The sequence below is a fragment of the Rhinopithecus bieti genome, unplaced genomic scaffold (assembly GCF_001698545.2).
Source record: "Rhinopithecus bieti isolate Rb0 unplaced genomic scaffold, ASM169854v2 scaffold_1306, whole genome shotgun sequence".
In the NCBI taxonomy this organism is placed as follows: Eukaryota; Metazoa; Chordata; class Mammalia; order Primates; family Cercopithecidae; genus Rhinopithecus; species Rhinopithecus bieti.
The window spans coordinates 1519876-1532260 of record NW_016803658.1 but is presented as its reverse complement, the minus strand read 5'-3'; the positions used below and the strand labels follow the sequence as shown (position 1 = coordinate 1532260).

The following is a 12385-nucleotide window of genomic DNA, read 5'->3' as shown; positions in this document are numbered from 1 at the left end:
TAGTCATGGTCTAGACAATGGACAAGGAAGGCATTTGTAGCTCTCATTTTCATTAACTGTACTTAAACTTTAGCTTCATTCTTGAAAATCTTAAGACTTTTGGTGAGTGATGGACATGAACACAACATTTGAACTGAGTATTAGTTGTATTGGATGATCTATTACTTAGCACAGGGTTGTACATAGATTGACTGTCCTGTTCTTTTACCTTGCTTTGACTTCATGTCCTGGAACAATGTCACGGGGATACATTATTCATTTGAAGAAAAAATGTCAACTGAACCTTCCCTTAGATTTGTTCAGATTTCAGATAAGGAACTTGGAAGTACTGATTCTTGGCAAACTTCTCAGTTTATTTATGCCTCTCAACATGTGTGCGCGCACACACAGACACGTGTGCGCACACATTAAATTTGACATTCAGAACATTTGTTTAAGGAAACAACGACATACCAAATGAGGGAGTTTTTACATTTTGCAAAGTCACTGGTTTATACTACTTAAAAATGTCTTGGAAGACAAAGTCTGAGCAACTGATCCAGATTAAAGGATACTAAAGAAATATTACCACTAATGCCAATGTGTGATCCTGGACAAAATGCGATGTCAGGGAAAAATTTCGCTTTAGAAGCTATTATTAGACAATTGGGTAAATATGAATATGGTCTCTTTCTATATGATAATAACATTATATCAGTGTTAGATTTCACCAATTTAATAATTGGAGCTATATAAGATAATTTTTTGTTCTTAGGAGATAGACACTGAAGTATTTCGGGCAGAAGGTCATAATATCTCCAACTTAATCTAGAAAAGTTCAGCAAAAAATGTGTATATAAATGGAGAGAAAGAATGATAATGCAGATGTGTTAAAATGCTAACAATTGATCAATCTAGGTGATGGATATATAGGAGTTTATTCCACTCTTCTTACTGTCTTTATGTTTGAAATATTTTTAAAATGAAAAGTTTTAAAAGGTTAGATTACTCTTTCAAGAGACAGGTTGCTGTCTTGTGAGAAATATCATGGGCTTATATATTTTCAGTTTGCACAGAATTTATGAGGCTGTTTGTAGAGAGATATGTGTGTTATGGTGCCATTTATAGCATTGTTCTTACCAAAAGCATCCATCTTTTCGAGTTAACTTATCCCAACCATTTCCAATGATCAGAGCATCTTGTTTTTTTTGTTGTAGTTGTGTGTTTTTTTTTTGTTTTGTTTTGTTTTTTTTTAAACTAGGACTATGACTATAGGGGCCTAGACAAGTGTTTTTGTTAAGTGAATAAGCCATATGAAAATAAAGGCTCCTGAGAAGACAAAGTTACTCTATTTTTCATATAGAAAATAACTTTGATCCAGGAATTTTGGTTTAAACTAGTTGTAAGAATCACGGTGAAGGGGTATGGGAAATGTAGAATACCGATTTTTACAATGTCAACAAGCCCTTTAAACTTGACTTTAAGAACATACCTTTTAATTTATGTCTAAACAAATAATAAGTAGTAAATTTGCATGTGTTCACTTGGAATGTATTTCCTCTATTGCACCATTATATTTTCAGAATAAAAAAAATCACCTTCATAGTTCAGTTTAAAGCAAATAAATATGGTCATTCAAGTTTGGAAAGTACTGATTCAAACAGTGTTGTTTTTAATTCTTTGATTTTTAAAATTAAAATTAAAATAATTAATAAAACACTAAACCAAACTATTAGTATAATCATGAAGTCTTTAAATTGCATTAAAACATAACTTTCAAAATTACTAATGTCTTCTTTTACACATTCTCGTTCTTTTTTGCTTCTTACTATTTACCACACTGAGATAATTCACACGTTTCAACCATCTGCAAAACATTTAATAATTATTTGCTTATTGAAAGAAAATTAAAAATACAGAAAGAAGGGAGAAGAGTTTTAAACGTGCTACTGCCTGAATTCCCTTAGGATCACTCTTACATGTAAAAGTGGTTCAGCATTTATTTTCAAGAAGTCTATAAGTATGTCTGGCCAGTCACTATATCTGAAATATTAAACAAACAAACATAAAATGTATTGCTGAGTCTACCCAGGATCAGTTTGACTAGATTGGATTTATACAGCATTTGGATTTAATAAATTGCTGCTATTTTATGTGTAATATCAAATTATTCCCTTAGACTGAAATTTTTACTTGTTAACTTTTCGTTGGTTTTAGGCAGTGTATTAACATGGAAATAAAAGAATACAAAGTAATTTTAATTACTTGATTTTTATCACTAATGATTGAAAGACTAATGAGAAACTTCTGACACTTAATTCATTTTCCAGTGGAATAAACAAGAATTACTTAGGTTGAGAGAAAACTTTTACTTTTGTATAGTTTGTATTTCTATATTTAAATACAAAATTATTTTTTAAAATTTAATTTAAAAAATTAAATGAAATTTTAAAGTTGGATATAGGGACTTGCATATCTATGTGTGGGGACACACATATATGCAATTATTTTACTCGTAAAATCTTTTATTGGCCAAGTGTGGTGACTCATGCCTATAATCTCAGTGCTTTGGGATGGCTGAGGCAGGAAGATCACTTGAGTCCAGGAGTTGGAGACTAACCTGGGCAACATAGTGAGACCTTCATCTCTAAAAAAATGGTTTTAAATTAGCTGGGTATGGCGGTCTGCGCCTGTAGTCCTGATACTCAGAAGGCGGAAGTGTGAGGATTGCTGGAGCCCGGGAGTTTGAGGTGAATCATGATTGTGCCACTGGAACCATGATCATGCTACTGCATTCCAACTTGGGTGATAGAGTGAGACCTTGTCTCTTAAAAAAATCTCTCTTTTTTTTAAACTTCCTTATTTTATGTCTTTAAAGTTTTTTTTTTTTTTTTTTTTAGACAGTTTCGCACTGTCACCCAAGCTGGAGTGCAGTGGGGCCATCTTGGCTTACTGCAGCCTCTGCTTCCCAGGGTAAGGCAATTCTCGTCTCCAGAGTAGCTGGGATTATAGGCATGTGCCACCATGCCTGGCTAATTTTTGTATTTTTAGTAGAGACAGAATTTCACCATGTTGCCGAGGCTGATCTTGAACTCCTGAGCTCAAGCAATCTGCCTGCCTCAGCCTCCCAAAGTGTTGCAATTACAGGTGTGAACCACTGCAACCAGCCTAGAGATAGGGTCTTGCTGTTTCTCAGGCTGAACTCAAACTTCTGGGCTTAAGTGATTCTCCCACCTTAGCTTCCTGAATAACTGGGACTATAGATATGTGCCACCATGCTGACTGGACTAGTAAAAAATCTTAATGTTTTAAGGAATGTGGTTGGAGAGCTGCCTTTACACTTACTTTGGAAGATTTCTTTAGGTTTGGTTATATTTTTCTGAAAATAAATGCTATACTAAAACTGCTATTAGTGATTTAAAAAAATGCTAGTTTGAGCCTGATGCAGTGGCTCACGCCTGTAATCCCAGCACTTTGGGACGTTCAGGTGGGTAGATTACCTGAGCTCAGGAGTTGAAGACCAGCATAGGCAACATGGTGACAGCCTGTCTCTACTAAAATACAAAAAAGTTAGCCAGAGCTTGTAGTCCAGCTACTCGGTAGGCTGAGGCACGAGAATTGCTTGAACCCAGGAGGCAGAGGTTGCAGTGAGCTGAGATCCCTCCACTGCACTCAGCCTGGGTGATAGAGCAAGACTCTTGTCTCCAAAAAAAAAAAGCTAATTTGTTTAAGTAATATTGGAATTTTGAAATATCAAAGTAGGCTGGGCGTGGTGGCTCATGCCTGTTATTCCAGCACTTTGGGAGGCCTAGGTAGGCGGATCACTTGAGGTCAGGAGCTCAAGACTAAACTGATGAACATGGCAAAACCCCCTCTCTACTAATATCACGGGAATCAGGAGACTGGAGAGACCAGTAGGTGGAACAGGAGGATTTTATTGAGTACACTTAGACCCAGTGGATTAACATCCGAAGACTGGGCCCCAAGCAAAGGCACGGCTTGGCTTATATACACACTTTTGAAAGGGGGTTGACTAGTTTGAAACAAGCTTATAGTGGCGTGAAGCGTAGTGGCGTGAAAGCTCATGTACAGAGGCAGAACAAAGGCAGTTAATTAAACTGTGACAGGTTCATAATGCAGGCTTGTGAGTGACTCTTGCTATGTAGCCTGGATGGCTGTTATCTAGCTTTGCTCAAGAGCCTTGCACGGGCTTATCTCATAACCTTTGCTATGGCGCCTAGATGGTTGCAATCCAGGCCCACTCAGGCATGTCTCGTGACCTCTGCTGTGTTGCTCAGATAAAACAGACTACTTGAAGTTGCTAGTTATAGAAAACAGGAATCTGTAAACTCATAGGTTTACTCATATCATAAGAGAGAGGAAAATTTGTTTCTCTTCTTCCTATATTTGAGGGAGTGCTGGGAGAGTCTCCAGAGCACATTCCTTTGAGCCCTGGCTTCTTGGATAATGTTATCGATACTTTGCCTGGATCTGGGCTTTGCCCGTTACTGCCTTTGGGATGAGTTAGCCTAACACCTAAAGCTTGTTTCCTTCTCTTTTTAATTTTATTTTTCTTTATTTGTTTAATTTCCTGCCTCACTAAAAATACAAAAAAATTAACTGGAATGGGTGGCAGGCGCTGTAATCCCAGCTACTTGGGAAGTTGAAGGAGGAGAATTGCTTGAACCCAATAGGCAGATGTTGCAGTGAGCAAAGATCGCACCATTGCACTACAGCCTGGGCGACAGAGCGAGATTCTGTCTCAAAAAAAAAAAAAAAAAAAAAAAAAATTATTTTTTGTATTTTTTATCTTTTAAATTTAAATTTGTATGGTAGCCAACTATGACATTGTGGATATAATAATTCAGCAGCATTTCTATGCTTTCTTACTGTCTTTAGCTGGGCAGATGCTCAAACTCAAATCCAAAACATTGCTGCATCTTTTGACCAGGAGGCAGCTGCCATTCTTATGGCTCGACTAGCAATATATAGAGCAGAAACAGAAGAAGGTCCAGATGTGCTTAGGTGGCTGGACAGACAGCTCATTCGACTGGTAAGAAGTAAACACTGTACTTTTCTAAATTTGTATGCTTTCATTTATAGTAAATGTTTGTTGCATAATCTCTTTCAAAGTACTTAACAGTGTATCTGAAATACTGTATGAGAAAATCCTATTCAAATTACTGAGACAGTAGCACAGTAATGAATAGTAGAATTCAGTAATCTCTTCCAGTAAACTAGATTGCCTTTTTTCCTTAAAATCTAAGAGTGACAATTTAGTAACCTATTATTTTTCTATTCTTATTGGCTGGAATGAGGTTAGTTCCAAATTTAATTCTATATTATTGTAACAATTTTATTGCTTTTAACATATTTCTTCATTGCTGTGGCTTTAGTTTTTTACTTTCATTTTAATGGAACTGTTATGTATGCATCTTTTAAAAGAAATTAGGTCAGGAATGGTGGCTAATGGCAGTAATCCCAGCACTTTGGACCAGGAGTTCAAGATCAGCCTGGGCAACATGGCGAAACCCCCATCTCTACAAAAAATACAAAAAAATCAGCCAGGCGTGGTGCTGTGTGCCTATAGTCACACCTACTCCAGAGACTGAGGTGGGAGGATCACTTGAGCCCAGGAGGTTTGAGGCTGCAGTGAGCTGTGATCATTCCAACCTGGGCAACAGAGTGAGACCCTGTGTCAAAAAAGAAATGAACCAGGGTAGAAAAATTATACTTATTAACATGCAAAATATAGACAAGTCTGTATTATCTGGTTCTAGATTACCAACGCGCAGACTAATAGTTATTAGTAGCGTTGATTTACTTGGGTTTTTAACATGCCGGAACACCATTACTGTACTTGCATTATGACATAGAGCACTTTATTAAGCTTAGTTCCTTTTCTTTTTTTTCTTCCGAGACAGGGTCTCACTTTGTCACCCAGGCTGGAGTTCATTGAGATGATCATGGCTCACCATAGCCTTGACCTCTCCTGCTCAAGTGGTCCTCCCACCTCAGCCTCCTGAGTAGCTGGGACTGCAGACACACACCACCGCACCTGGCAAATTGAGAAATTTTTTGTAGAGATGGAGTCTCCTTATGTTGCCTAAGAGAGGTCTCAAACTCCTGGGTTTAAGTGACTCTCCCACCTCATTCTCTCAAAGTGTTGGGATTACAGGCATGAGCCACCATCACCATACCTGGCTAATTTTAAAAAAATTTTGTACAGACTGGGTCTCACTATTTTGCTCAAGGTAGTCTCAAACTGCTATGCTCAAGTACCCCTACCACCTTGGTCTCCCAGAGTATTGGGATTTTACGAGCATGAGCCACCACACCCAGCTAAGCCCAGTTCTTAATGCTCCATTTTTAGTCAGCAACCTCTGGCTTATTAATTGTTTGAAGGTACTTCTTTATGCACTCTTTAGCTTAAATACCCTGTTGAGAACTCTATTTGCTAAGCTATTGAATTTCTGTGTCTGGTGTTTTTTGTGTTGTTGGGGTAGGTTTTCATGTAATTTTAAAATTCTTGAGTGAACTAGATTTGTTTTAAAAAGCTAGCTGTTTTTGTGGCATCATTCATAACTTTTTTCATTTCACCTCCAAGAGTTTTTTTATACTGGTACCTCTTTGAGAAAAGCAGATTTATGACAATATTACCTTAAGAACAAGAGAGATTAAATCTCTCACAGGGTCCACTATTGATGGGACACTATTAGCACAAATGCCAACACAGTTCCTTCAAGGTGAATCTTTTGTTTCCAGATAGATATAACACTAAATGTATTTTGACCCTTGCTTATTTAGGACGGCAGAAAAGTTTCTCTTTGTAGCAGAAATTTTCCTTGAATTACACTGTTATTTAGAAATCTGACATGATATCAGTAAAACCTGTTAATTTGTCAATCTGTAGAGAATCTGTTTTTTTCAGCTTATTATACACAGATGTCTCCAGCATCATGTGACATGTCATCAGTGCTTTGACTTATTGTACTGGTTTAAATGGGACCTTTTCAATTTCTCAGACTACATCTTTTTTTTTTTTTTGAGACGGAGTTTGGCTCTTGTTGTCTAGGCTGGAGTGCAATGGTGCAGCCTTGGCTCACTGCCACCTCTGCCTCCCAGGTTCATGCAATTCTCCTGCCTCAGCCTCTGGAGCTGCTGGGATTACAGGCGCACACCACCATGCTGGCTAATTTTTTGTATTTTTAGTAGAGATGGATTTCACCATGTTGGCTAGGCTGGTCTTGAACTCCTGACCTCAGGTGGTCCACCTGCCTTGGCCTCCCAAAGTGCTGGGATTACAGGCGTGAGCCACTGCATCTGGCCTCAGACAGCATCTTGTCCGAGCATTTTCACTTACTATGATTTTACATATTGGCAATATTCTTTTCTCAACAACTGTGTGACTTTTCCTTTTCTAGATAATAAGTTGTGCTCTGAAATAGCTTGCTTCCTTAGTTTTTTTCACTAATTGTGACTTTGTCTCAACAAATGCTTTTTGTTTAGAGATTCTAAAAGCTGCTTGGTGTAGTTATCACCTTTTGCTAGTCAAATGGCTGTGATTTGTAGTAAAGGGCTTTTTCCATTTTGCCAGAGGCATTGCTGAATTTGTAGGTTGTCACATATGACACAAAATTGAATAGTACAACTTGCATTACTGTCCCCTGTAAAACCCACTGATTTTCTTGTTAAGGTGGATTTTTTGTGTGTTTCCCTTGTTGCATGAGTACACTGAAATGACTCAGATGATTGTAATTCTTCAGAATTATCAGGATTCTCTGGAGATTTATGTCTAGAATTGTTTTCTTTTATATCTTTTATCTCACACCTCAACTTCAAGATTTTTTTTTTTTTTCAACTTTTAAGTTCAGGCATACACGTGCAGCATGTGCAGGTTTTTTATATAGGTAAACCTGTGCCATGGTGGTTTACTGCATAGATATCCCATCACCCAGGTATTATAGGCCAGCATCTATTAGCTATTCTTCCCAATGCTCTCCCTCCCCTCACTTCCCACAGGTGCCCAATGTGTGTCGTTGCCCCTCATGTGTCCATGTGTTCTCATCAGTCAGCTCCCACTTGTAAGTGAGAGCATGTGGTGTTTGCTTTTCTATTCCTGTGTTAGTTTGCTGAGGATAATGGTTTCCAACATCTGTGTCCCTGCAAAGGACATGATCTGGTTCCATTTTTTTTTTTTTTGAGACGTAGTCTCGCCCTGTCACCCAGGTTGGAGTGTAGTGGGACGATCTCGGCTCACTGCAACCTCCTCCTCCAGGTTCAAGCAATCCTCCTGCCTCAGCCTCCCAAGTAGCTGGGATAACAGGTGTGCGCCACCACACCCAGGTGATTTTTTTTTTTTGTACTTTTAGTAGAGACAGTGTTTCACCATGTTGGCCAGGCTGGTGTTGAACTCTTGGCCTTGAGTGATCTGCCTGTCTTGGCCTCCCAAGTGCTGGGATTACAGGTATGAACCACCACACCCAGCTAATCTTGTTCCTTGTTATGTCTGCAGAGTATTTCGTAGTGTATATGTACCACATTTTCTTTATCCAATCTATTGGTGGGCATTTAGGTTGATTCCATGACTTTGTCTCACACCTCAGTTTCAAAAATTGCCACACTGTTTGACATGTTTGTAAAACATAAACACTAATGTAAAACAGAGGGGCCTAGTAATTAATTAAACGAGACGACTGCAAAAAGTACAAAATTACATAAACCTCACAACGTACTTTACTTCTAATTTACACATTCTGCATTTTGCAGCATTTACAACAGCAGCAGGGCAGTTGGGGCTAGAGACCAGATGAGTCTTGTGACCCCATTTTATGATAATGACTGAAGGAAGCAAGGGTTTATCTGTCATGTTAAAGATGTCCAAAACAGATATGGTGCCAGCACCAATTTGGCTCTCTAATGCACACTGTCTCCAAAACAGTACACAAAAAATGATGTTTCTTTTTAATTGAAGTTACTCTAGTAAGTCATCAAGGAAAAGAAAACACTTATATTACTATGCTAAATTGAGGCAAAGAAATTTGTTAGTATGATTTCCTAGATTTTTTGTTAGGAAAAAACTTATAAAAGTTTTAATACCTAAACAGTATTTATGTTTTCTCTATTTGTGTTGCTGTTGTTGTAATAGCTAAAAATTCAGCAGTGAAGTTATCAGTACAAGAAAATGAGTCTCCTAGAATAGCTACTGAAACTAAAGTGCGTTATCACCTAAGTCATTTATCACATAACATATTGGTATCCACACATGATTTACTGCCTCTATTCTCAGTCTCTTGTTCAGATCCATTGTGCATCCAGCTTCAGGGATCTGTTCTCCTTCCTTCCTTCCTTCCTTCCTTTCCTTCCTTTCCTTCCTTTCCTTCCTTTCAGATGGGGTCTTGCCATATTACTTACCCAGGCTGGACTTGAACTCCTGGGCTCAAGTGATCCTCCCACCTCAGCCTCCTGAGGAGCAGGAACTACAGGCCTGTGCCACTGCTCCTGGCTTCCTTTTTGACTCCTGGCCTTTTCTGTTTCACGACTTAAAATTAATGGCTGATTCATCTTTGAAACCTTGGGTTTACTCCTCAACCACTAATTGTATTCTCCCTTTAGCTGCATTGCTAGCCATCATGGGTAAACATTTCATCTATTCAGACTTGGCTCAGGAAATCTTCTGTCTTAAGACTACTGAGACTTTCCCTGCAAGCCAGGTTTTCTCTTGCTGCACCAATGGGATGAAGCACTTTAGTTTTGCTGTTTTTACAGATACCACTTTTGTCATGACCATTTTCTTATAGAGGTTAGGCACTGACCTCTAGGGTCCTTTTATGTGGCTGCCTTTATGCATAAATAATTACTGAATTAGAGAAGGAATTAGCCTTTTTGTAAGGGATGTTATTTTCCTCAAGAAAATCATATTACTGTTGTTTTATCTGCCCAGTTTTATTACTTCTGAATAACTCAAATAGTGGGTCTTGGATATACCTTCTTTATGCTTCAGTCTATTTCCCATTGGTATTAGTGTTTTGGTTGGGTTGTAAATAAGGACTGCTCCTCATGACTCAAGTAGTTGATACTAGAGCATTTTACAGATGTTCAAAAAAACTGTTTTTTTCTTTTTCAAGATAGGATCTTGCTCTGTCTCCCAGGCTGGCTTGCGTTGGCACGATCATGGCTTACAGAGTAGCCTCAACCGCCTAGGCTCAAGCAATCCTTCTACCACAGCCTCTTGAGTAGCTGGGACTATAGTCATATGCAACCATGCCTGGCTAATTTTTAAAATTTTTTGTAGAGACAGGATCTCATTGTGTTGCCCAAGATGGTGTCAAACTCCTGGGCTCAAGTGATCCTCCTGTGTTGGCCTCCCAAAGTGCTCAGATTATAGGCATGAGTCACTACACCTGGCTCAAAACTTTTTTTTTTTTTGAGATAGAATCTTGCTCTGCCACCCAGGCTGGAGTCCAGTGGTGCGATCTTGGCTCACTACAACCTCTGCCTCCCGGATTCAAGCAGTTCTCTTGCCTCAGCCTCCCAAGTAGCTGGGATTACAGGCGTGCACCACCATGCCTGGCTTATTTTTGTATTTTTAGTAGAGACAGGGTTTCACCATGTTGGCCAGGCTGATCTTGGACTCCTGACCCTGTGATCCGCCTGCCTCGGCCACCCGAAGTGCTGGGATTACAGGTGTGAGCCACTGCGCCTCGCCAAATTTTTTTTTTTTTTTAAATAGAGATGGAAGTCTTGCTATTTTGTTCAGGCTGATCTCGAACTCCTAGGCACAAACAGTCCTCCTGCCTTGGCTTCCCAAAGTGCTGGAATTACAGGCGTCAGTCACTGTGCCAGCCTTTTTGGTGTTTCAGGGCACATGTTGAGCTTTTTTGTTGTTATCTAAGAGCTCTTTATTTGTTGTGAGAGACACTTAGTTAAAAAATATCCAAATATTTTAAGGTGAGTTATTAATTACATTGGGGCAATGTGGTGTTTGTTTCTGAAATTTAATGTTTTTTCTTTGGTTTTGTCTCTTGGTAAGTCTATAAGTAATACTATGATTTTATCCTTTATCAAGTATCTGCTTCCTGATGATTGGTAACTTCTTGTAAATAGAATATTTATAGGCAACAGTGTTAGCTCTTATTCCAGGAAATAAATTACTAACACATTTTATTTTATTTAGTGTCAGAAATTTGGAGAATATCATAAAGATGACCCAAGTTCCTTCAGATTTTCAGAAACTTTCTCCCTTTATCCACAGGTAAGTAGGTAAAAGATTTGTATTCTTTTCTTTTCTTTTTTTTTTTTCTTTTTTAGAGACAGGCTGTCACTGTGTCACCCAAGCTGAAGTGTAGTGGCTCCATCATAGCTCACTGTAACCTGGAACTCTGGGGCTTACCTGAGTAGTCAGGACTGCAGGTGTGTACCACCATGCCCAGCTAATTTTTTTTTGGTAGGGATGGTTTCCTGCTATGTTGCTCAGCCTGGTCTTGAACTCTTAGCCTCAAGGAGTCCTTCTGTTTTGGCCTCCCAGAGTGCTAAGATTGCCACACCCAGCCAGACCCATATTCTTTTCTTGTGTGGCCAGTAGCATTGAGCCTCATTTTTCCTTTTTTATTACTCTTTTCATAGTACCTATTTTATTGGGTTATTCTTTTTGTTAGGTAAGTTTGAGATAGCTAAGAAATTAATATTGTGCTGTGAGTAATTGGTGAAAAGTATATAGTATTTTTATATTGGCCTTGCACATAGTCATTTATTTGTGGTGAATAGAGACTTACACTGGAACCCTGCAGTGGACAGAATTAGGTGTCAGGCTGGTTAGTTTTCCATTTGACATAAGGGGACCTAATTATAGTGGTACCAGAAGGACTTCATCTGAGGTAATTTTACCAGTTAGCTAGTCTTACAGTATAGTACCATCACCTGAGAACAATTTTATGGGGCCAGACTAGATAAATAGAAAAGAAACTAATTTGATTTACCTTACAGAATATTTTCCACCTGGAGCAGTGGAATCTCTCCCTCCATCTTCCTGTTGATTTGATAGATATTTTTAAGTCTCTATGTTCACAGTACTATGTGCAAGGAACTTTAGGAGGATACAGGTGACTGAGATGGATCCCTCTTGCAAGGAGCTTTTAGTCTAAAGGGCGAGATGTGAAATACACATAAACAGCACAGAACAGAAACTGAGAAATGCTGTGAGAGATATACAGAATTTAAAGGAAACTTAAAGGAATCCTTCTAAATGGATGATTTTATATATCTTTTGAAGGAGGAGGTGGCCTTTTAGCTTAACTTGGAAGGATGATTAATATTGAGATGTGGAAATTCGTATTTTGCCCATGAGAACTTTGTTTAAAGCATCAGCTTTCTTTTCAGAGCTGCTCTGTTTTTTGTTTTTTTGTTT

The 12385-nt window shown here is 38.5% G+C and overlaps 1 protein-coding gene across 3 annotated transcripts in view; it reads left to right on the top strand.

The window, feature by feature from the left end:
* SEC23A (SEC23 homolog A, COPII component) overlaps positions 1-12385 on the top strand; it is a 74296-nt gene that overhangs the window by 45444 nt on the left and 16467 nt on the right. For all 3 annotated transcript variants that reach the window (XM_017895459.1, XM_017895464.1, XM_017895462.1), the window contains 2 exons: positions 4879-5032; positions 11156-11233. In XM_017895459.1, the coding sequence (XP_017750948.1) occupies positions 4879-5032; positions 11156-11233 (232 nt within the window). The remainder of the gene's footprint in view (positions 1-4878; positions 5033-11155; positions 11234-12385) is intronic.